The 24,812-nt window shown below is 46.3% G+C and overlaps 1 protein-coding gene across 2 annotated transcripts in view; it reads right to left on the bottom strand.

Annotated features, from left to right (window-relative positions):
* The window catches only part of RIT2 (Ras like without CAAX 2), a 284,090-nt gene that overhangs the window by 129,627 nt on the left and 129,651 nt on the right, over positions 1-24,812 (bottom strand). For both annotated transcript variants that reach the window (XM_053295131.1, XM_053295130.1), the window contains one exon: positions 3,104-3,295. In XM_053295131.1, the coding sequence (XP_053151106.1) occupies positions 3,104-3,295 (192 nt within the window). The remainder of the gene's footprint in view (positions 1-3,103; positions 3,296-24,812) is intronic.

Below are 24,812 nucleotides of genomic sequence, written 5' to 3' on the forward strand. Positions count from 1 at the left end.
CTGTTGTTTTTATTGTCATGTATTTTAATTTGTGACTTTTAAATATTTTAAATTTTGTACACCGCCTAGAGATATACATATCAGGCGGTATAAAAATATGATAAAGAAATAAATAAAATGACCTCTGCCCTAATTGGAGAATCCAATTCAGCCCAAATACGAGAGATTTTTTTTCTGTGAAAAAATCATTCAAAGTGTTACAGTGGGTAACTGGGGGTTCTAAATTTGGATTCAAGGGGGAGGGGGCTCATATTAGCCCTCTCACAACCCTAGACAACTCCACTGGATGTGGATGCAATGTGGACAGGGAAAAATGGTTTTTTGCTGCACATATTGCCAGAGCATAGATCTTCAGATATTCACTATGTTGTAACCTGTCAGATCCAAGTCGTGCATTTACACTCTGGTTGTCTACTTCACTGCTTCAGCTCCCATAATTCTTCCAAATACCATGGGGCTAATTTTGAAGCAGGTCAGAGAGGACGCTTAGGAGTGATTGTGTCTACTGCTCTAGTGAGTTTGTTATTCCAAATTTTCTTGACAGAATTATCAGCAGAGCCAACTCTTCCAAGGCTCTGGGAATCCCATTGGATCCAATAACAGAGAAGGAGTGTGGTTGCAAGTCCTACCTTAACCAGACGGTGGTCCACATCCTCTCACCTGTCCTACCACAGAGTATCCTGCTGGGAGAAGCTGCGGCCAGACTGGACTACTAGCCTCCCCTGACCAGTTCTCCATAATACATAGCAGGTTAGCTCCTTCATCCTAAATTAAATCATGGATGATCTCTGGTTTGTTTTGAATGGACCTGGCATTACAAAGTAGCAAGGCGCAGCTCTGTGGGAGATTGGCACTGCTCCCCAAGGTCAAAGAGCTGATCGGCCAGCTGGAAGGGGGAACGGCTATTAAGTTTCTGATTTCCCTTCCCCCTGTAATGGCCTGCTGACCTACCAATACCAAGTCTTCATCAATTCCCCACCACCACAGGAACGGCCACCATCCAGTCACCCCCACCCCATCACCCCATCTCTGGACAGTCCAAGACACATACCTGTACCAGACACAACTAATAATAAGGCAACAATGCACCACGATCGGAAGATCCTGACCCAGTCCTCGGGCCTACTACCAAAGGCCTCCACCAAAGGCCAGCCCCCTTTGGCAGCTGGCTTTGGTGGCCACCTACAGGCAGTCTGCCTACCAGCTGCATCAGTAGCTGCAAGAGCATGCTGCACCAGCATGCACTGAGAGCATGGTGGTATTATATAAATAATAGTGGCTTGGATCCCATGAATGGAAGGAGAACATGTGAAAGTGCCGTTGCATGAACTCCTATGCAAATGCAAGGAAACAGCTTCTTCTTAGGGTTGAGCTAACAGGGCTTACAAAACACCTTTGGGCTTGAAATTGGAGGCCTACAAGGGAGGGCTGAAAACCGCCAAAACTGGCCTCTCAGCCTGCCAGTTTCACCACCACCTTATTTGTGGGAGATACAGCAGTTTTGCTCCCAGTGGTGGTACTGACAGCTGTCTTTTTTAAAGTCCTCTCAGCCGGGAAAATCCCTGAAGTTACCTCTCCAATTTTGCTATCTACTAACAGTGAAGCCTTGGGGGCCTATTTGAGTTTGGGCTGAAGTGAAGTGTTGTCCGGTGAGGCCAAAGTGGGGTTGAAGTGAATGAAGCACACTGGGCCAAATGTTTTGGCCTCTTATTATAGCAAGCATTATTGTCTTGTTTAATTCATTTGCACGTACAGTGATTAAAAGTAGAGTTTAGCCACAAGAGCAAACTTTCATACTTTTCCAAGCCATTCTTTCATATTATAGGTTGTAGTATTTTGCAGACAGGACTCTGGTTGCATTAAGTAGAAGTTATAGATGTTCTCTAACTTAATCAAGAATTGATTCCTTCGTGTAATACAACAAAAGCAGCAGTGGATCTGAATGAATTTGGTTTCTCAATCTTTTCTCTAGTAAGATGCTTATTCCCCCCCCCCTTTTTTTTGCTCAAGACAAATTCAAAGAGAACCAGTGTGGTGTCGTGGTTAGCGTGCTGGACTACGGGGCTATTCTTACGATCACAAAAATCGGGCTAGGAAAATCCTAGCCCGATTTTTGTGATCGTCAGAACCACTGGGCTCGCAGCTGAGCCTGGTGGTTCTGTAGAGGCTAACCCGCTCCTGTAGCTGCCCCTTAGCCTGGGCTTGCGGAGCGAGCGTTCCGCAAACCCGGGCTATCTGCTTGTGAGTAGCCATGGTGCAGCTCCGCGCCGCGGCTACTCGTGAGTAGACCCCTGGCCGGAAAGCTTAAAAGCAGCCTCCCGGCTCGGGGGTCTCCCCAGTATGCCCTGCGCACTCACACAGGGCATACTGTGGCTTCCGGGGGCCACGCAGCCCCCGAGCTCCCCAGCGCCGCCAGCTCCGTCTCGGAGCTGGCCATCATGTGGGTGGCTGATCTGGCCTCCCAGGGCTCCCTGCCCGCTCGTGAGCAGGGAGAGTGGGCTTAGCCTGCTCTTCCCACTCACTGCTAGGAACCGGGTCTCATTAATCATGAGACCCCGTCCTAGGACTGGGGAGACACGGGTTCAAATCACCATTCAGCCACGAGACTTGCTGGGTGACTCTGGGCCAGTCACTTCTCTCTCAGCTTAACCAGGGGCATAGCTAGGGGAGAGGAGGCCTGTGTTCATCCCTCTCTCTGGCGGCCCCTCTGTTCTTTGAACCCTTTCGCTCAATTATAGCTATGCCCCTGAGCCTCACCTGCTTCACAAGTTTGTTGTGTTGTGAGGAGAAGCCCAAGTATGTAGTACACTGCTCTGGGCTCCTTGGAGGAAGAGTGGGATATAAAATGTAGAAATAATGTAATAATAATAATTCACCACATATGAAACATGATTAGATAATTTAAACTTCCTGGAACAACTCACTTGAATTTTAACTGAATAATAGAACTCTTTCAGCAAGATGATGGAGCTATCATTGCCCCCAAAGCAGTGTGCTTTTTGGATAGGTGCGTTTCCACCTATAATTGGAGTTACATCGCATCATACAACAGAGCAGTTCAGGTTGCAATCAGCTTAGTGTAAATGCAATGACTTTTGCTTACCTGCCTAAACTCCTCAAGATCAATTTTGTTCCCCACCAACACCAGGGGGATGTCGTAGGTATGCCGGACACGATAAATGAGCTCCTTGAATTCCGCCGCTTCTTGAAAGGACTGGCGGTCTGTGATGGAATAGCAGATAATGAAGCCTTCTCCGCCTCGCATATATTGGTCTCTCATGGCCGTGAATTCTGCCTGCATAGTAACATTGAGAGGCAATATCATTTAGCAAGCAAAATAAAATGCCAATAAAGTGCAGAGTGGCTGTTTCTAAGGCCTCTCCCTTTTTCTTCCCCCCCAAAAGTGAGATCGGTTACAGTTTTAACTACCAAAAAGCACAGGTCCTTTCAGCTTCAATATTATCAAAGCATCCCGGGATAATTCTCCACCTACTTCTTTCCTTTGACTTTTTTTGTTTGTCTTATTTCTTGGAGTGAATAATGCAGAACATTATTAATAAACATGGTATGAAACGTCTGGTGTCTCCTGTGTTTGTATCAGGTTTTCTCTTTCCCCCATTGTGTTTGTCCCCACAATAGATTCCAAGAAGGTAACCCAAATACATGTGATAATAGCAGTCACAGATTTTGTAATCCTTGGAGAACATATCAACATATGCAGCTGCCTCATGACAGGAGCAGACCATTTACCCTCCTCATCCAATGCTCCACTCTGACTGGCTCTCCAGAATTCCATGGCAGATAGATGGCCAGGAATGGCTGCAATTTGCAGGGGAGGGCTCTCAGAAAGAGACCAACCAGTCAATACCCTCTGCCTACTAGGTAGACCACCACTGCAGATGGCAGCACCTTCTCCCATCTCTATACATGCAGCAGGCAATAGACCAATTACCCATCCAAGTGAGGAGGCACTGGACAGCAACAGCAGTGAGCAGAGGGGAGGCAAGATGAATAACTGAGTGGCCATGGCAATTAAGAGCAGCAACCACTACTCACTTGCCTATCCGCTCCCTCTCGGCAGTGGCGGCTGCTGGGAGCAGGAGCCATGGTTGTTCACTTGGATGGACCAGCAAAGAGCATTAGCAAGCAGATGCCACTAATGCTGTATTACTGTGGGTGGCCCAGCAATACCAGGGTGGCCCAATTCTGCCACCAGGAGAGAGAGGGCAAGCAGCAATCACAGCTACTGAGCCATGTGCGCGGGACCAAGCGGGGGAGGTTTGAAGGTGAGCGGTGGTTCGGCTTTAAGGGTGGGGAAGGGTGCACTTACCCTTCCCTCAGCTTTCCCCCCACCAGCTCTCTGTGTTTTAAAAGTACCTCCCTGCCTCCCTGTTGCCCCCTTTACCAGAAGTAGGCAGAAGTATACGATGTGCCTGTGTGCGCGGACGGGCGCCCAATGGGCGCACATGCACATGCAACCATCTGGCACACTCAGGCGCATCGGATACTTCTGCCTACTTCCAGTAAAGGGGGCAATGGGGTGGCAGGAAGGTACGCTGCCACCCCGGTGGACTTTTAAAACATGGAGTGCCATTGGGGGATGAGCAGAGGGAGGGGTAAGTGAACTCTCCTCTGCCCTTAAAGCAGAACTCCCCTGCCTTTGAACCAGCAGAACCACCCACCATTTGAACCAGTTCAGAGGTCCATAAAGGGCCTCCAGACCAGGTCCGTGCACATCCCTCCTGAGCAGCAGTGGGGGGTCCCTGGGAGCTGTCCAACAATGCTGACCTGACCCATGATGTCACTCCTATCAGTAGCTACTGGAAATCTTTATAATTAGAAGTGCCAGGGATTTAACCGGGGACCTCCTGCATGCCAAGCCCCTGCTCCACCACTGAACAATGGCCCCTTCCTGAGCCATACGTGAAGGATCTGCTTGGACTTGATTGCTTGTTCGTTTTAACCATCACATGACTGGAAGCTCAAACTGAAGAGGAAATTACCCTCTGCAATGTGGGCTCTTCCCACATTGCTCTGGGGCTGGTTTAATTCAGGAAATCCCCCCCTGCAAGGACCCATACAACTGGCTCCACCTGGCTGGTCCATGGCAAAGATGTAGGCACTATTTGAAATATGCTACCAGGCATCAAAGGGTGAAGTCTGGTTGTCATATACAGAATGTATGCTCTGCTAAAGTGGTGATAGAGCAGGAGAGAGTTTATTCCAGTCCTCCCTTCATCATTACAGTGGAAGTGAGGATGGTGATCTGTGTCTGTGATTGCAAGGGCAGAGTTCTCAGCCCTGTTTCTACCTCCTAACACTAATGAGTGGATGGGAAGGGCATTTGCAGAGGGAAAGACATAGAGCCGGGTCTCACGATCAGTGAGACCCAGTTTGGGGAGCTAAGTGGGGAGAACAGACTAAGCCCGCTCTCCCTGCACATGAGCAGGGCAGCTCCATGATGGAGCCAGCGGGGGCTGGGGAGTTCAGGGGCCATGTGGCCCCCGGAATCTCCCCTCCGGGGGTTTACTCATGAGTAGCCATGGCACGGAGCTGTGGCGCGGCTACTCAAGATCAGAAAAACTGAGCTCCGCAAACCCAGTTTAAGGGGAGGGGTATTTAGGCGGGTTAACCACCGGGAGGCAACCGGGCTCAAGCCCAGTGGCTTCCATGATCATCCGAAATTGAGCTAGGCTCCCCTAGCCTGATTTCAGATGATTCTGGGAATAGCCTCATAGACTAATTGAATATTGGAGTTGCAAGGGGCCTTGCAGGTCTTCTTGTCCAATGCCCCCCTCCCCCCAGTATTCCAAGTAAGGTCTGACCAGCACAGAATAGAGATAATGAGTACTTCTCATGATCTTGATGCTATACCTCTGTTAAAGTAACCTAAGATTGCATTAGCTTGTTTAGCAGCTACATCACACACATGCCTTTGCTGAGACTGAACTCCTGTAACAGCCATGGGGACTGTCTTTGAGGATCATTTGGTAACTTCAGCCACTTCAAATAGTAGCTAGGCTGGGGCTGTAGTTTTGGAGCACACATTGGTTTTTTGTACCCACTGGTACTGCTTTCTGGAGCTTTCCTTGGAGCTTTCCTTGGAAAGCTTTGCTTTCCAGAGCAATTCAAACTGCTGGCTACTACTCTGAAAGCCCTAAAGAGATTGGAACCCAAATACACCAAGGACCATGTCTTCCAATGTTAATGTGCCATGCTGAACAGTAATGTTCAGCCATCATCGGTGGTACAACAAAAATGTCCTTTTCTTTTGTGGTATCCGTGACGTAGAACTCTTTGCCCTGGTAAATCCAACATGTCACCTTTTGGCTCTCTGATGCCTTTTGAAGACTTTTTGTTTGTTGGCCTTCAGTCTTCCCTTTATGTGTTTTTTTTCTCCATTCCCCACTAAAATTATGCCATAATTTTGTGGTTGTGCTTCTCTTTTTCATTTTAGTTTTTATATAAAGTGATATTACTATTGTTACTAATTATTACTAATTATTTCTTGTTTACACAGTCAGACAGGTGTTATTGACTGGTTTGTTTTATCCAGATATCGAGTCCTTCCCAAGGACCTGGGATGCCAGAATTTTATTATCAATATTGTTGCTGTTGTTATAGATATCGTCGCAGAATATAGGCTGTTCCCAGTAAAGTTGCTTTTTGTAATTGGCGGATGGTGATTCCTGTGGCCCCTATGGTGTTGAGGTGCTCTTCAAGGTCTTTTGGAACTGCACCCAGGGCGCCCATTACCACTGGGATTATTTTGGTCTTTTTCTGCCACAGCCTTTCCATTTCAATTTGTAGATCTTTGTATTTGGTGATTTTTTCTATTTCTTTTTCTTCTATTCTGCTATCCCCTGATACTGCTATGTCGATTATTTTAACTTGTTTTTCTTTCTTCTCGACTACAGTGATATCTGGTGTATTGTGTGGCAGATGTTTGCCTGTTTGTAGTCGGAAGTCCCATAATATTTTTGCATCTTCGTTTTCTTCAACTTTTTCAATTTGATGGTCCCACCAATTTTTGGCTACAGGTAGCTTGTATTTTTTGCAGATGTTCCAGTGTATCATCCCTGCTACCTTGTCATGCCTTTGTTTGTAGTCAGTATTATTATTATTATTATTAGTAGTAGTAGTATACATTGCTCACTCTTTATTATGCAACAGGAAGCAAATCTTTCAAGAAATGAAATGCAAAATTCATTAAACTGGATTGTGGTGGGCCATGCTTTCCATTTTGCCTGCTCTCCCCTGCAATCCACCCCCCACTGGACAATATTTCTTTATTATTCTCCCTCCTCCAGGTGGCTTCATGATCAGAAATAAATATGTTGGGGAGGGGCAGAAAGACTGAGGGGTGCATTTGCAGTGTATAAATTATGGGTTGGAAAGTGTTAATCGAGAACTGACCTCTCTAAGATTAGTGGTTATTCTGTATTTTCTGAATTTCAGATTTCTCAGTCCTTCCTTCCTTCCTTCCTTCCTTCCTTCCTTCCTTCCTTCCTTCCTTCCTTCCTTCCTTCCTTCCTCAAGTACAAATGACAGTGAGCATCGTTCAGTTACTAATTAACCAAACTGTCACATTCATAGCGGGAAGCAATCAAAGACTACATTAGCATTCAGGATGCGCAGAACATGAGTTACATTGCTATCGCATGTACAAATGAATGAAGGGAAATGTCATGTTGAAAACACCGAGCAGCATATTGTGGAATATACAAGTCTCACAAAAAAGACAAGAAGCAAGTCCACTTCATCAGTATAATAGTAGTGAGAGGAGAGAAGAAAAGGGGGAAATGTAGATCAGAGGTAGCCAGCTTCAATATTTTTTGTGGGGTGTCACTTTGTTTCTAGAGCATAATTTATCAACACGTGACACAGGCAGGGAGAATAGGATGAGGGAGAGAGGGAAAAGAAGCCCACTGAGGAAGCTGGAAAGAAGAGGTGGTGGGATGGTGGGAGGAGAGCTGATCTTGTGGGGGAAAGCAGCAATTGTCCTCTTTGCTAAGCAGGGTCCATCCTGGTTTGCATTTGAATGGGAGACTACATGTGTGAGCACTGTAAGATATGCCCCTGAGGGGATGGGGCCATTCTGGGAAGAGCACCTGCATGCTCAATTTCAATTTCCTTCCAAGACATCTACAGACAGGTTCCAAGTTCCCTCCCTGGTTTCTCCAAGATAGGGCTGAGAGAGATTCCTGCCTGCAACCTTGGAGAAGCCGCTGCCAGTCTGTGAAGACAATGCTGAGCTAGATGGACCAATGGTCCGACTCAGCAGATGGCAGCTTCCTATGTTCCTAAGGGTGCCTGCTCAGTCTTTGTTGCAAGTTACTGCCTAGAATTAGTCATTCCCCCCTCTCTCAATCCCTCTTCCCACTTTGTCTATCTTGCCCCTTCCTCTTTGCAAGAACAATGGCAAAAGACTTGGCATGCTATGCAATGCACTGTACATTATATTTCCCAGCAAAAAAACTGGTTGCAGAGCATTGGATTTAGCCCTTCTAGCTTTGGACAATACCATCTCCAGCCCAGGAACATACTCAAGCTGTGCACCCCTCATGTAAAAGGTGGCAACTCCTATTCAATCACACTCGATAAGACGTTTGTCATATCACGGCCCTATCAGGACCCTTCTCCCAACATATGGCACACACTACTGCAAATCTAAAATCCAGTTATAAAAATTGAGGCAATTGAATTTTCCAAGAGTTAAGAAGGACTTGTGGCTTAAAAGGGTGAGAAACACTGAGGAGAATTGTGGAGCTGGAAGGGGCCTCCTAGGGAACAAGTCCAGGGAACTGAAAGTTAAGCATTCCAAATCTCTGTTTGAAGAGTTCCAGTGAAGGACAGGCCTCAGGTAACTGGTTTCATAAAGTCCCACTGAGATCTACCTCCTGTAACATATGCCCAGTTATAGCCTTGTCCTCTAGGACAGGGATCCTCAACGCTGGGCCCCCAGATGTTCTTGGACTTCAGCTCCCATAATCCCCAGGCCCAGTGGCCTTTGGCTGGGGATTATGGGAGTTGAAGTCCAAGAACATCTGGGGGCCCAACGTTGAGGATCCCTGCTCTAGGACAGCCAAGAACAAATCCTTAAGGCTATTCACATGATGATCCCAGGGCAGGCAGGGTGGGTGAGGGACAAGGCAGAGCCCAAATTACCTCCCCCCACCCCAGACACTTGCTAACTTCCTCCCAGACTTGCTGCTCCTTTCTTTGGGTGCACCGCTGCATGCCCATACAATCTGCTCTGCTTCCTCCATTGATCTGGAGGGACAATGCTTGCAGCCCAAGCCAACACATGACCCCAGACCCCAGTGCATTTGTACCCTTAACCATGGTAAAAGGCAGAGGTTGAAGCAGTTAGGCGCTGCTTACGAGCAGCTTAGCCCAGGCCAGGCTGGCCTAGCCTGGGCTAAGCTGCTCGTCTGAATAGCCTTCTCGTCTTCCTCTGTATGAGATATTGGGTCAATTGTCATGCACAGTGGAAACCGGGTGAAGGGAGCCCAGCCTGGTTTCCACTGAATGTGTGAACCGGCGGGAGCTGTGTGGCTCCCAGTGGCAGCGTGGCAGCAGGCCCCGAACCCATGATGGAGCTGGTAAACAGCAGGCTCCCTGCTCGTCTGCAGGGAGAGCAGGTCAAGCCACGTGAAACCTCTAGGCTTTCCACATGGCTCATGTGGAAAGCCTTACTGTCAGGTATTCAAAAAGGGCTGCAAGGTCTCCATTCTGTCTTCTCCTCCCCAGAAAAAACCACCAGGTTCTGCATTGAAGTTGGAATCACATAGCCAAAAAGAGACCTATGTGGACCCCTCCTCCCCTGAACAGCCAATAGAGCTCTTCTCATGATCAGTGAGAAGGGCTCGCGAGTGGTGTGCAGGGAAGGTGGGTTCAGCCTACCTTCCCTGCAGATTATCTTGGAGAAGTCCCTGGGCAGGTGGATCACCTGCCCAGATGAGCTGTGTCTCACTGGTGGCTTGCCCGGCAGCTCCAGGGGTTGGGGTGAACATCGGAAGCTGCCTATACTGAGTCAGACCATTGCTCTATCTAGCTCAGTATTGTCTTCACAGACTGGCAGTGGCTTCTCCAAGGTTGCAGGCAGGTGTCTCTCTCAGCCCTATCTTGGAGATGCTTCCAGGGAGGGAACTTGGAACTTAGATGCTCTTCCCAGAGCGGCTTCATCCCCTGAGGGGAATATCTTACAATGCTCACACTTCTAGTCTCTCATTAATATGCAACCAGGGCAGATCCTGCTTAGCTATGGGGACAAGTCATGCTTGCTACCACAAGACCTGCTCTCCTCTCCATGGTGCGGGGATGCACTGCCACGCATCGCCCTGCCCCCAGGATTCCCAATAATGCACCAAGCAAGTGTGCAGTGCATTATGAGGAGCCCCTCCCCCCACAATCCCATTGGATTCCAGTGGACTCCCTTAGCCCGGTTTTGCACACTCGTATGAATAGCTCCAATGTTTGAGAAGGAGATGGTAGCAGGCTGGGAATGTGGCTATAGCTCAGTGGGGGAGCATCTGCTCTGCATGCAGAAGGTCTCAGGTTCAGTCCCTGGCAGCATCTTTAGATAGGGCTGGGAAAGTCCCCTGCCTAAAACCTTGGAGAGTTGCTGCTGCCAGTCAGTGTAGACACTACTGAACTAGCTCAGTATGAGACAGCTCCCTATGTAACTTCTAGGGAAAGATGGTAGCTCAGTGGTAGAGCATCTCCTTTGCCTGTAGAAGGTCCTCCAGGTTCAAGCCTTGGCAGCATCTCCCAGTAGGGGTGAGATTGGGAAAGACTCTTGTCACTGCCAGTCAGTGCAGACAATACTGAGACACTCTTGCTACAAAGCAGCTTCCTAAATGTAGCCACAGCCCCGATTCTTTTTCATTTTTCATTTCCCTGCTTGGGAGGGCAAACCCATGCATGTCGTAAGCCCTGTCTGCATTTGGCCAGGACTCTGCTGGCCTTATTATGCCTCCAGCATACCAGCAGCATTGAATGTCTCCCCCTGCTAGGGAGACGATGGGGCCAGAGCAGCTCAACGCAGCATCGGAAGCCCTTTCTATTAGACAGCCCAGAAGTTGGTAAATGCAGAAACTGCACTGGCATATTTATACCCGGACACCATCTGTGCATGAAGCAGCCGGAGACTGGTGGGTTGCTGGTTGCTAGGGCAAGCAAAGCAGAAATAGCACTTGGCAAACATGATTCCCACTTTCCTTGTTTTTCTTCCTCTTAACAAAGTTTACAAAGGCAGAGAACAAAAGGGGAAAGGAATGAAAAAGGACCGAAAAGAGCAGGCAGCAGGTGGTCGCCAGAACCTGTGCTAGCCATCTGTTGCTGGATTTAAAGACGGAAGAATTGGACACTCCATAGAAAGGCCAGGCAGGCAAATGTTCCACATTCCTCTTGAGGTTTCTCCCACTGTCCAGGTGAAAAGATTTCATCCCTGTTCTAAATTGATTTGATTCCTTTTTTAAAAAATAAAATAAAACCTGCCACTTGTTCCTATGCACACTGACTCTGAAGTCCCACTGAATTAAATGGGACTTTCTTCCCAACTGCATGTGCACAGGCTTGAAATCTGAACCAGGAGCTGATGCCAAATTGTTTTCTTTTAATCCTTTTCATTCCTTCCCAATCTGTCTGCAATCTTCTTCACCTCTGCCCTTTCAAAGTGTTTATCCAGTTTTTAAGAGGCATGGCAGCTTTCAGGAATGCTGTATACTAGATACAGGCTACATTTGCATGTAATCTGAAACCGGAGGTAAATGGGGCAAAAGTTGCAACATCCTAATGTGTGCAACTGTAGTTTTGAGGCAGAAGCGGAGACTGGCCACCCAATGCCAGTGAGGAGGCCAAGGGCTAGGCAGGTGGCCATCCATACTATCATCCAGGGGGTAGGCAGGTCCATTCAACAAACAGCAGAAACAGCCTCTGCCCCACCAGCATCAGCTGCCGCCTCAACTGTTCCTGCCCCTGGACGAACAGATGGCAGCCTGTCGGGCCACCACAAGTTTTCCTGCACAGGCAGTAGAGGTCCCTAGCTGCTCCTGGGTCCCGGAGCAACAGCACACCACTCCTTCTTTTGGGACAGCATCCTCCTCTCTCCAGCCTAGACAGAGGTCTAGTTGTGGTCTAGTGCCAACAACTATGGTGCCCTGCCCGCTACACTCTCCAGGTAGCCAGAGGTGGCTGCAAGTCCATCTTTCTTGGACTCTCATGCGCACCAGCTTCTGCCCAACAGCACACAGATGTGCCAAGGCCCAGGGGAACTACGAGGGAAGGCAGGGGCCGTGGAGATCCCGTCCTGGTGGGGTTAGTGGATGCCGCTGAACATCTCCTACAATCTGGCCTGTATGCCATCAACTCTGCCGATGATGACGGCGAAACCCAGATAGGGTACCTGCACCGACTGACCCCATCCCACCTCTTTGAAGAGGACATCCAAGCCTCCCTACTGCAGCATGAGCTCCTGCAAACTGCAGGACTTAGAACTCGCAGCCCCTGGGACCAAGACCTGCCCACTGACATTTCTGATGAGCACTTCACTCACACACCATCTGATGTGGTCTCCACAACCTGATGTGGTCTCTGCCACAGCTGCCTGGCAACCACTGGCCTGTGAGATGTTGGCTGAAGGTGCAAGATCCCGCCAGCACACTCATGGGGAGCAACATAATGCACTGTGATGCACCTGTCCCTGCTGCACAAATTAAAAGGCTGCCACTGTATTGCTGTCAAATAAAGTCAAACCACTCTTCAATAAACCATATGTTTCTTTCAAAATGAAAATGCACAATTCACCCCTAAGACCTGGCTAGTGGTTGGATGCAGCCGGGAAGGACATATTCCCTCCCCAAACCCACCCCTCTGCTTGTTGTGTGGATGGTGCTGGAGATACATGGTGTGTGGAGAGCTTGCTTTCAATTAACCAGGAGGAGTGTTGATCCACAGATCCTTAGGTTCAGAAAGCAGAGGGTGCAGAGACTGGGAAAGTTAAGTTTATCTGGCAACCACGGAGAGGAGAATGCCAAGCAAGCTTCCCTGGGGCCCCCACCCCAACACCACCTGCATTCAATCAAATGTCTAGGGGTTTAAAGAATAAAGCACCCCTGACTCGATGAGTGGCCCCCCAAACCCCTCATGTGTGTGTGCCTCTCTGAAGTTCTGCCTATCAAAGAATTAGCACATAACCGGATGCTCTGCTGCAAGTTTATAGCAAGGACATAGCTGGGAGTACAGTGAGGAAGGGGTTAAACCAACATTGGCTGGGCGAATGAGCTGAGCATGATCAAGATACCCCCCACTTGGGGATCATGGCCAATGGCAGCCATCTGGACAATGTGCTGATTCCCTGCCCTCAGTCTGGTGACACAAGCCACATGTGGCTGCCTGGGATACAGCCTTGGCGGCCAAGGAGTAGGGAGGGGGCATCCTGCCCTGAAATCGAAGACTGCTGAACCTCAGTGGGACAAACATCTGTGATGCAATTCATCTGCCACTTAGGGGATGGAGCTGCTCTGTGAAGAGCATCTAGGTTCCAAGCTCCCTCCCTGGAATCTCCAAAATACGGCTGAGAGAGATTCCTGCCTGCAGCATTGGAGAAGCTGCTGCCAGTCTGTGTAGACAATACCGAGCTAGATGGAGCAATGGTCTGACTCAGTAGATGGCAGCTTCCATATGGTTTGAAATATTAAGCATGGGTTCATCAACCTCCAGTTTCATGTTACGTGCGAATGCGGCCACAGTACAACATTTAAATACCCTGTGGCCACATAACTCATTGTTCAAGCAAAAAAGACTGACATCAGACCAGCATGATGGAATTGCAAATGAGAAGAGCACATGATGGGAACTGTACTTTAGAGCAATAACCAAATGGAGGATGGTGTCAAACAGGACAGATGTGTGCAAGGGTCCATCAGCTCCAGTATTCTGTTTCCAGTGGTGCTCAGTCACAGGTCTTTATGAAGCTCACAAGCAGAGCATAAAGGTGCTGGCCAACTTCTTAGGCAGGGGCATAGCAAGCTGAGCAGCAGCCCATGGGCAGACTCTGCTGTGTGTTTCTCTCCCAGCTGCCCTATTTCTCTCCCTATCATCTCATTTCTCTTCCCCTGTTGACGCCACTGACCCTGTTTTTCTCTCCACTGCCCCTGCCAGCAAGGTAGCAAACCTCACAATTGATGCTGCCTCATCCCTCTGTCCAGGCCTGCAAGTCGGTGCTTCACCCCTCTGCATCCTTGTGGCAAGTGTTAGGAAGGAAAGTTCAGCAGTCCCCTGATTCTCTTCAGCCTGTGATGAAAGGAAGCCTCCAGCCGGAATGAAGCAAGTGCTTTGCAGGCTAGGCAGGGTGAGGGGGATGCAGGCTTTCCTTTCCCATGCACCCAGATTCCACCATGGGGAGAATTGCAGCAGGGGTAGGAACAAGGTGGTGGCAGATGGAAAATGTTGCCATGGTTGCAGCAGTGAGGGATGAGATAAATGAGACCAATGGAGAGGTGTGGCAAGGGTCACCCTCAGAGTGAAGGGGAGAGGCATGGCAGCCCACTCCCCCACCATGGATGCTTGATCCATTGTCCCTACATGCCTGGTCTTAGGAAACTATTATTCGGACATAGACTGCTTGTGAACATAGAAGTTCCATTTAACTTTCCTGGATAATGGCCATTCTTCAAAGGCCTATAATCCATGAAAGTCTGATACAGGGGATAAAGTTGTTGTTGTTGTTGTTGTTGTTGTTGTTGTTGTTGTTATTGTTTACACAGTCAGACAGGTGTTATTGACTGGTTTGTTTTATCCAGACATTGAGTGTTTCCCAAGGACCTGGGATGGCTGAATTTTATTATCAACGTTGCTGCTGTTATTATAGATGTCGCAGAATAAAGGCTGTTCCCAGTAAAGTATAGGCTGTTCCCAGTAAAGCTGCTTTTTGTAATTGGCTGATGGTGGTTTCTGTGGCCCCTATGGTGTTGAGGTGCTCTTCAAGGTCTTTTGGAACTGCACCCAGGGTGCCAATTACCACTGGGATTATTTTGGTCTTTTTCTGCCACAGCCTTTCAATTTCAATTTGTAGATCTTTGTATTTGGTGATTTTTTTCTATTTCTTTTTCTTCTATTCTGCTATCCCCTGGTATTGCTACATCGATTAGTTTCACTTGTTTTTCTTTCTTCTCAACTACAGTTATATCTGGTGTATTGTGTGGCAGATGTTTGTCTCTTTGTAGTCGGAAGACCCATAATATTTTTACATCTTCATTTTCTTCAACTTTTTCAATTTTATGGTCCCACCAATTTTTGGCTACAGTTAGGTAGCTTGTATTTTTTGCAGATGTTCCAGTGTATCATCCCTGCTACTTTGTCATGCCTTTGTTTGTAGCCAGTCTGTGCGATCTTTTTACAACAGCTGATTAGGTGGTCCACTGTTTCATCTGCTTCTTTGCAAAGGCGGCACCTGCTCTTTGTGGTTGACTTTTTGACTTTTGCTCTTAATGCATTTGTTCTTAGTGCCTGTTCTTGTGCAGCCAGTATGAAACCCTCTGTTTCTTTCTTCAAGTTGCCATTCTAAAGCCATTGCCAGGTCTTGGTGATGTCTGATTTTCCACTTATATTGTGCAAATATTGACCATGCAGTGGATTCTTTTTCCATTTTTCTGCTCGGTTCTTGATTTGTTCTTTCTTGTAGGCCTGCTTTGTTTCATTGGTGTTGAATAGTTTCACATTATTGACCATTTGAAGTGCATCTTCTTCACTGTCCTTGATATATTCTTCAAGGCCTCTTTTCTCCTCCTCTACTGTTTGATGGACTTGCAGCATTCCTCTTCCACCTGAGCTGCGAGGGAGGTATAGCCTTACTACATCACTACGGGGGTGCAGAGCATGATTGATGGTCATTATTTTCCTGGTCTTACAATCCAGTGTCTCCAGCTCTGCCTTGGTCCAGTCTATTATTCCTGCAGTGTATCTGATAACAGGTATAGCCCAGGTGTTTATGGCTTGTATGGTGTTCCCGCCATTGAGTTTGGACTTGAGGATTTTTCTAAATCTCCTGATGTATTCACTTCCAATCTTTCTTTTAACTTCAGTGTGTGCGATGTTATCAGCCTGGAGAATGCCCAAGTATTTGTAATGTTCTTACTCTTCCAGGTTCTTGATCTTGCTTCCATGAGGCAGTTCTATGCCTTCTATTTTTCTTATTTTTCCTCTGTTCATTATTAATGCAGCACACTTGTCTAGTCCAAACTCCATTGCTATATCACTACTGAATATATGGAGAGTGTTTAGCAGTGATTCGATTTCTGACTGGGGCTTTCCATACAACTTCAGATCATCCATGTACAGCAGATGGTTGATTTTACTGGATGTTTTAGATGTTTGGTATCCGAGGCCTGTTTTGTTTAGTATTTGTGAAAGTGGGGTCATGGCGATTACAAACAACAGAGGGGATAGTGAGTCCCCTTAGAAAGTGCCTCTTCTAATGCTAGCCTGTCCAAGTATCTCGCCATTGATTGTTAACTGTGTACTGCACATGCTCATTCCTTTTTTTTATAAATATCTGAATGTTTTTGCTGACACCAGTTGTTTCTAAACATTTTAGTATCCATGTGTGAGGCAATGAATCTAAGGCTTTCTTGTAGTCAATCCATGCAACACTTAGATTGGTTTTTCTTCTCTTGCAATTTTCTAAAATCATTTTGTCAATCAGCAGCTGGTCTTTTGTGCCTCTGGTGTTCAGGCAATTTCCTTTCTGTTCAACTGGAAGCTGTATGTTAGTTAATAAGTGTTGCATCACTTCATCTGCTATTATTCCAGTTAATAATTTGAACATGGTTGGCAGACACGTTATCGGTCTATAATTACTTGGAACTGCACCTTTTGCTGGGTCTTTCATGATGAGATGAGTTTTCCCCGTTGTTAGCCATTGTTCAATATCACCTCCTTGCAAAATGTGATTGAACTGTTTTGATAGTTGTTTATGAAGGCTTGTTAGGTGTTTAAGCCAAAAGCCATGCAGTTCATCGTCGCCTGGAGCAGTCCAATTTTTAATTTTCTTTGCTCTTTCACTTAATAATTCTGGTGTTATTATTAAATCTTGCATTTGTTGGTTACACTTTTCGACCTCTTTCATCCAGCCTGCTTTTTTATTATAATCTATTGGATTGTCCCATCATTTCCCCCAGAATTGCACTGTTTTTTCTTTATTTGGTGTTTCTACATTTCTTGCAGTTTCTCCTTCTATGCTTTGGTAGAAACGTCTCTGATTCGACTGGAATTGGAGATTCTGCCTGTGTTGTGTAGTTCTGGCTTCATATCTGCTAATCTTCTTTGACACTGCTGTTATTTGCTGCTTTATTATTTCCAGGACTTCTCTAATTTTCCTTGAATCTAGGTGGTATTTTTGGATCAGATACTGTTTGGTGTTTTCATTCTTCAGCTTCTTGTCTTTCATATCTTTCAATTTACTAGCATCTGATCTAAGCCTGGAGATTTTATTTTCTAATCGAATCTTCCATTTAGGTGATGTACTGCTTTCTTTTTTGACAGGTCCACTGATCTTATATCCGAGCTCTTGTGTTGTTATTGTTGCTGCACTGTACATTAGTTGGTTTGTTTCTTGCAAATTATTGGTTGCTATTTCTGCAAGTGCAGCATTGACATCTTTTAATTCCTGAGCAAGTTGTTTTTTGGCAACTGTTTTTAGAGCTGGAAGTTTAACCCTGGTGGTTGTTTGGGTCATGTGCTCAGTTATTTTTTGCTTTAGTTCTTGTTGCTTTTCTGTTAGACAGCATTTGGGTTTTTGAGGTGAAATAATAATAATAATAATAATAATGATAATGATAATGATAATAACTATTCAATTTCTATACCACCCTTCCAAAAATTGCTCAGGGCCGATTTAGAAAGAGAAATAATCAATAAATATGATGGATCCCTTTCCCCAAAGGGCTCACAATCTAAAAAGAAACACAAGATAGTCACCAGCAACAGTCACTGGAGGTACTGTGCTAGGTGGATAGGGCCAGTTACTCTCCCCCTGCCAAAAAAAGAGAATCACTGTGTTAAAAGGTGCCTCTTTGACAAGTTAGCAGGGGTTGCATCTCCAGATGTTTTTGGACTATAACTCCTATCATCCAATCCAATGGACATTACCATACCTTATTGCAATGAAATCCATAAATTAAATAGGCATTGTACATAGGAATGTGCAAACCAGTTCGCACTTGAACTGGGCCAATTTGGATGTTCGACCTTGAACCAAACCTGGTTTGGTCTGAGGTCAAACCGAACCTCTTGGGCCAGTTTTGGCCCAGTTCAAGGCAGTGGTGTACATTAAAATAGTCTAAAATAAGGAATGAGTGGCTGTGGCAGTGGCAGTGGCTGTGGCAGCCTCAGGAGGTGCTGTAGTAGCCATGGAGGGGATCTCTGGCAGCTCTCCCTCCCCCCACCAGCCTCCCCCCAAGTCTCTCCTGGTACTTGTTCAGCTCATTTCAGGGCTGTTTTGGCCCTCTGCATGCATGGTGGCCATTCTTTGGGCTGCTGTGCATGCACATGGGTGGCCCAAAAAATGCACAGGTACATGCATGGTGGCCCAAAAAATGACTGTGCCATACTCACTTTAGGGGCTGAACCAGCCCCTAAAGTGGCTGAACCAGCCTTGGGAAATGGGGGGTGAGGCCAGCAGGGGGAGGGGAAGACCCCCCTGCAGCCACTGCGGCACCCCCGAGGCCATGGCGGCTGCTGTTGGTGGTAAGTCATTCCTTATTTTAGTCTATTTTAATGCCCCCCGCTCTCCTTGAACCGGGCCCAAACCAGCTCGAATTTGAGATAAGATGGGCTCGCCTTTCAAGGTGACAAAACTGAACATGCCTGGTTCAGTTCGAATCCAGTTCAAGTTCTAACCAAACAGGGCAAACTGGTTTTGTGCAGATCCCTAATTGTACAATGACATTTTGTCTCTCCAGAATCTACTGGCCATTGATTTGATGACCTCATACTCTAATAATGATCTCATACTCTAGTGCAGATAATTTCTAGTAGAGAGGGAGAAAAAGAATCTCTCTAGCCTCTCTTCACCCCATCATTCATATTTTAAAAACCTATTATGTCCCTATTCATCATTTTTCCAGGCTATCCACCCTTCAAACATTTTGGTCATTCCACTTAAGGAATGTCTTCCAATACCCAATATTCTGTGTAACTTGAAATCCTGCATGCCACATTATGAACCTTGGTAAACAAAATATTGTTTAACCATCCCTGTTTGAATAAGAAAGAATGTGTTTCATGGGCTGCTTTCTTTCTGCCTGTCCTGAACCTAATGCCCACTAACAAACTTCATTAAGTGAACCCAAGTTCTAATTTATGAGAAAGAAAAATGGAAAAATCAAACTACAGAAAGTGGTCAATATTGGAAGCAACTGGATGAATTTTCCCTTCTGAACATAGAGAACTAAGACTCCCAAAAACAAAATGGTGCAGCTCAATTTTAAAACACAGAATTCCCATTTGCCCTTTAAATAGGGACAGAAACATTTCTTCTCTCTTGCAGTAAAAGAGGTCTGTGAAATGGTGCTCTGCTTGGCAAATTTTGCCTTTCATATTAACACTAATGGCTTTTTCCTTAAGGAGAAACACCTTGATCATTTTCTCTTAGATGCAGCCACTGAAGCAAGATTCACTGTTAAATCTCCTTTTTTTTAGGGGGAAAAAACCCCAGCTTCATTTGGTTTATTACCTGCTATAAACTATGTGCTCCCTTCTCATCTGCATGCAAGATAGTATAAAATGGATTTTCACCTTAAATCACAAAATGCATCATTAATGGAAAAAGGAAAGAATTAATAGTTCAGTCATTATGTTTTAGTAAAGAGCAGAAAGGTGGGAGGGGAGAGACCCTCAGTAGTGTGAAGGTGATGGCTGCATTTGTCAAGAAGCAGCTCACTTGAAACTTAAGAAAGTCTTAGAGTGCCTTTGCACATAAGGGCAAACTAGAAGCAAATGTGCCAGGGGTTTAAAATCATGTATGTCTGAATGCAGAAAACTGCCATTTCGTCGCTGAACTTTGGGTCAGTTTTAGCCAAACTGCAGTTGTCACCTTAGGTCTGTAGTGAGTTTTGCTGCCGAGACCTCAAGTTTGGATGCATTCTTCTGCCATGTTCTAACCAGGGTGGAGGGTGTGAAGCTCCTCCCCATCTCCTCCTGAATTGGCTGCCACAGCGGTCCTTCATACCATGCACACAGCCAGTGCCGCACCCTTTTCAGCTTCCCAGACTGCATATCGGATCATCTGGGAGCACACAGCGGGCGGGGGGTGGAGGCAAACTACGGGTTTGCTCTTATGTGCAAAGGTGGCCAATATCACTTGGCTGGAGAAACTCTTTTTTGTCCTCGATTGGCTATCTGCATACTGAAGCCATTTTCCAAGATTCCATCGACTTTGCCAGCATTCTGTCACACATTAGAGTGACCACGGCTGGCCTCAGGGGTAAGTGACCTGGGCAGTCACCCAGGGCACCTACCTGAAGGGGTTGCTGCCTTGCGCTTGGAGGTTTGCTGTTTGTTGAGTGTAGTAGGGATGTGCCTGGAACCATTCTGGAGGTGGCAGGGGTGTTCCCTTAAGGGTGCATTTCCCTCACCAGTGCTCCATTGCAGCAAAGCCCCTTGGGGCAGCAGCGTACCTCCCTGCCACACCGTTGCCCTCATCGGCCAGAAGTGGCTGGAAGTACGGGGCGTGCATGTGCCTGTCACATGCATGCACGCACCCCTGCCGCCGCAGAATGCCAAAATGGCCCCAGTGGCCGAAACATTTCGGAGGCCTCTATAATGGCCTCCGAAACGTTTTGGGCTCAAGCCTAGTGTCTACAGTGAAGCTTCAGAAGGCTTGTGAGACTTCAGTGGGATCCCTGCATTGGAGCAGGAGAGCACTGGCAGCAAACAGCAAGTTCTTGAGAGGGAGCTCTGGCCCTCTTTTCATGGGCATTGCTGGGACGGCCTGGGGAGCATAGTGGGGCCTGTGGCATGGCTTGGTTTTGCAAAGGCAACACAGCTTGTTGAAGGAAGCACAGCAACACTGCTAAACTAACCACAGAAAGGGGCTCCGAAGGCATTCTTTGCCCAAAGCACGATTTATCCTAGGGCCAGCCCTGAGTGTGACCAAGAAACAGAGTCCAAAATGGGGCAATGCAACTATTGGGTAGGATTTTTAAAAAAGGTTTGATGCTCAATGGTTCTCAGGCTCATAGATTCAACGTTTCTGGATCACCAGAGGCAGTGAACTGTTTAGCATCTGTCTGAAATGGGGTCCCTCTATAGAGTTGCCTTTAACTCTATGTGAAAAAATGCAAAATACAACACTTGGCAGAAAGAGGAATAAAGAGGCAGATGGATTTGGGAGCAGAGAGGAAGGGAGAGCCAGGAGCACATTGGAGTGGGGAGGCAGGGGCCTATTTACCATGCAGATATCTGTTCATTGAAAGCCCTATTCACACTAAATGCTTTCCAAAAGAAAACAGTAGTTGAGATTCTCAGCAAGCTTTGGTGAGCCAAACCACATTTTACATTTTTTCTGTAATCCTGTGGAATTGAGACATTAACACTAGGGATGTGTGAATCGATTTGGGTACAAAATGATTTGTACCCAAATCTACCTGTTTTGAGTGACTTGTCGATAAAACAAATCACCCCTGTGCTAGCTGACCAGATTTGGGTCCAAAACAAATCGCCCATATTTCGGACCTGAAAGATTTGTAGATTCAGACCTCCATTTTGTGGCAATCTCTCTTGCTGTCTCCATTTTCTCTGTTGCTGCCCCCAGACTGGGGCATGCTCTCCCGGTGGGTATCCACTCCACAGTCTCCATCACAGTTTTTAGAAAGCATGTCAAACTGTGGCTTTTTACCCAGGCTTTTATATGATTGTCTCTTCTGCTGCTTCTTGTACTTTGTACTATTTTTATGCTTGTGTTTTAATTTTTTAAAATCAGATTTATTTTTATATTTTTAGCTCAATGTTTTAATGTGTCTTTTTTATAACCTTGTTTTTAAATTTTATTGTGAGCCACCTTGGGATTTTCTTAATGAAAGGCGGGGTATAAATTTAACAATCAATCAATCAATCAATCAATAAGATTTTGTGTCCGGAATTTTTTTATTTTTTTTTAAATCCCTCCCTCCCAAGCTTCAGATTGGTGAATTACAGTGTACAATGATTGGCCTGCGATTCTCCTCTGGTTCCAGATTGGTTCATTTCCAATCAAAGCTTGTGTTGCCAGGGGTGACTGACCCCACAGTGGCTAGGGGAAGGGTCAAAGAAGGGATAAGGGTGGAGGGAGTACAAAGAGGGATTTTCAAATGTACTTAAGGAGGCAGGCAGCCACCATTCTGCCTTTCTGCCTCATGGGAGAAGAGATGGAGCTTTCCTGACTGAGGAAAAGAGAAGAGAATATTTTTTCACCCCCTTCCTGCTGCTGAGAGAATCACTGCCTGCACCTGCTGTCTGTGCGCATCAATTTGGGTACAAAACAATTTGTACCCGAATCTACCTGCTTTGGGAAATATATGGACAAAACAAGTCACCCCAGTGCTAGCTGGCCAGATTCAGACCCAAAACAAAGCGGGGATGATTTGATTTGGGTACAAATCTAATCAAAACAATTGATTTGTACACATCACTAATTAACACATCCCTGCTGATAAATTAACAGTGCAGATGAAGAGACGTATTAAAACAAATATTTACCATGTTCTCCACAACACACCCAGTTTGAAAGCTATAAGGAATTAGGCTGAGTGAGCGTGTATGTGTCTTTCTTTCCTACTTTCTGGGAAAGAATAGGCTAACATCCTCCCACCAATTTGGTCATGGTGTAAATGATGCTCCAACAATATATGCTCATTAGCCATTGTTAGGTTTCTAACAAAAGCAGAAAAAGAGCATCCATCTCTGCTGGAAACTGCAAGGGAAAAAAACACCTCAGCATATGAAACAAGAGGTGCTATGGTGTGGGGGAGTACATGAATAGAATGTAACGGTTAATGAGCTTTTAAAATAATGTTTATACCTGTACTTGGTGGACCAAGACATCTTCCTCCTGAAGCAAAGGGCAATACAATACAATGGCCTATGCTGTGGCAATACATGCAGCACGGAAGCAATGTTATTCTGTGTGTACTGTGTCTACAAGTTCTTGTCCGGCAGAGTGGTTCCAGATTGTTAGGGGTTTAACTCAAGCCCCTTCTGTTTCAAATCTGTTTCTGAAAACAATGAGGCGCTTCACATGTTAGAAGCGCCTGATGTGGTTCTGTGGGGAGAGTGGGCTTCGCCTGGTCTCCCTGCAGATGAGCACTCGCTTGTAGCTGGGCGGCCAAATTGGCCGCCCACACGGCTGTTGGCTTCATCATGGAGCTGGCGGGGACTGCAGGGAATTGGGGACGTGCAGCCCCCGGGAGTCCCAGGATGCCCCACGCGCGTACACGGGGCATCCTGGAGAGACTCCCGAGCCCGGGAGACTCCTTGCAGCCTCCCGGCGGGGGTCTCCTTGTCTGTTGCCATGGTGGCAGCACACAAGCAACCAAACAGCTCTGCTAACCTCATTTAAGGGGAGGGGTACTTTAGGTGGTTTGATGTCAGGAGCCACGTGGTTCCCGTGGCAGCAGATGACCAGGAGAAATCGGACTAGGCTCTCTTAGCCCGATTTCTCCTGGTCATGTGAATAGCTTCAATGTCTCACTCTGACACATTCAATGAGTTCTTTGCAGATAAAATTGCTCACATTCAGGCTGAACAGGACTCCAATATCTCAGCAGGGCCAGTTAAGGAGGTGGGCAGCAATCCCTCTTGCATAATTAGATTGGATCAGTTTCAGTTTGTGGCTCCTGAGAATGTGGACAAGCTGCTTGGAGCGGGACGGCCTACCACCTGTCTTGCCCAACATGGCTGATTTCATCTTGCAGGAAGGTTGTTGGAGCTGGCCTAGCTGATATCATTAATACCCCGCCTATTATGAGGCTTTTCACCTCCAAACCATCTTATGGATGCTGACTGATGTTGAAATTAATTCTTGGGTTAAGATGGAAGTTTCTGATCAATACTCTTATAGAGTTAAGAGTCTGTCTCTATTATCAGATTGGATCATTAAGTTTAAAGCAGCAGATAATCCTTTTCTAAGTGCCACTTTCAAGAGTTGGGCAAAATGGCATAAAAATTTAAAGCTCTCATATTCCTCTCACATTCCAATTTTTTGCCACCCTAAATTTAATGGATTGTTTACATCTCCTCAACTGATGGAAGCTGCCAATCTAGAAATTGTCAGATTAAGTAATTTTTACCAGCGGGGAAATCCAGCTCCAAAACATTTTGGCTGGGCTATTGGGTATTTGGTTTTGGCTAAGAAACACCCTAAATGGACTGTTTCGGGTACAGATTGTTCTGTACCCAAAACAGTTCACACATCCCTATTACACTGTACATGGTTACATCTTTTACAGTGCAGATCCTTTATATCTATCCCAGAAATAACAGCACAAGCTAACAGACAACTAACAAGATTTGAAGTACTAGTTTTAGAATCCCCAGATACCCTCACAGGTGTGGATTCCAAATTAAATGGTTTGATTATAAACCACACATTTAACCCACTGCCTAGTCTTAAAATACCTTGGGGCAATTGTTTCCAATAGGAAATCAACAAGCAGCAGTAGTGAACATATGGAAATGGAAGCCAGTTACTCCCTCTATGGCCAAAATTAAGGAGAACTTCCTCAAGATTTTCCATAGATGGTACCTGACCCCAGTAAAAAAATCACACATGC

Source organism: Hemicordylus capensis, chromosome 2, assembly GCF_027244095.1.
Source record: "Hemicordylus capensis ecotype Gifberg chromosome 2, rHemCap1.1.pri, whole genome shotgun sequence".
Taxonomy (NCBI): domain Eukaryota; kingdom Metazoa; phylum Chordata; class Lepidosauria; order Squamata; family Cordylidae; genus Hemicordylus; species Hemicordylus capensis.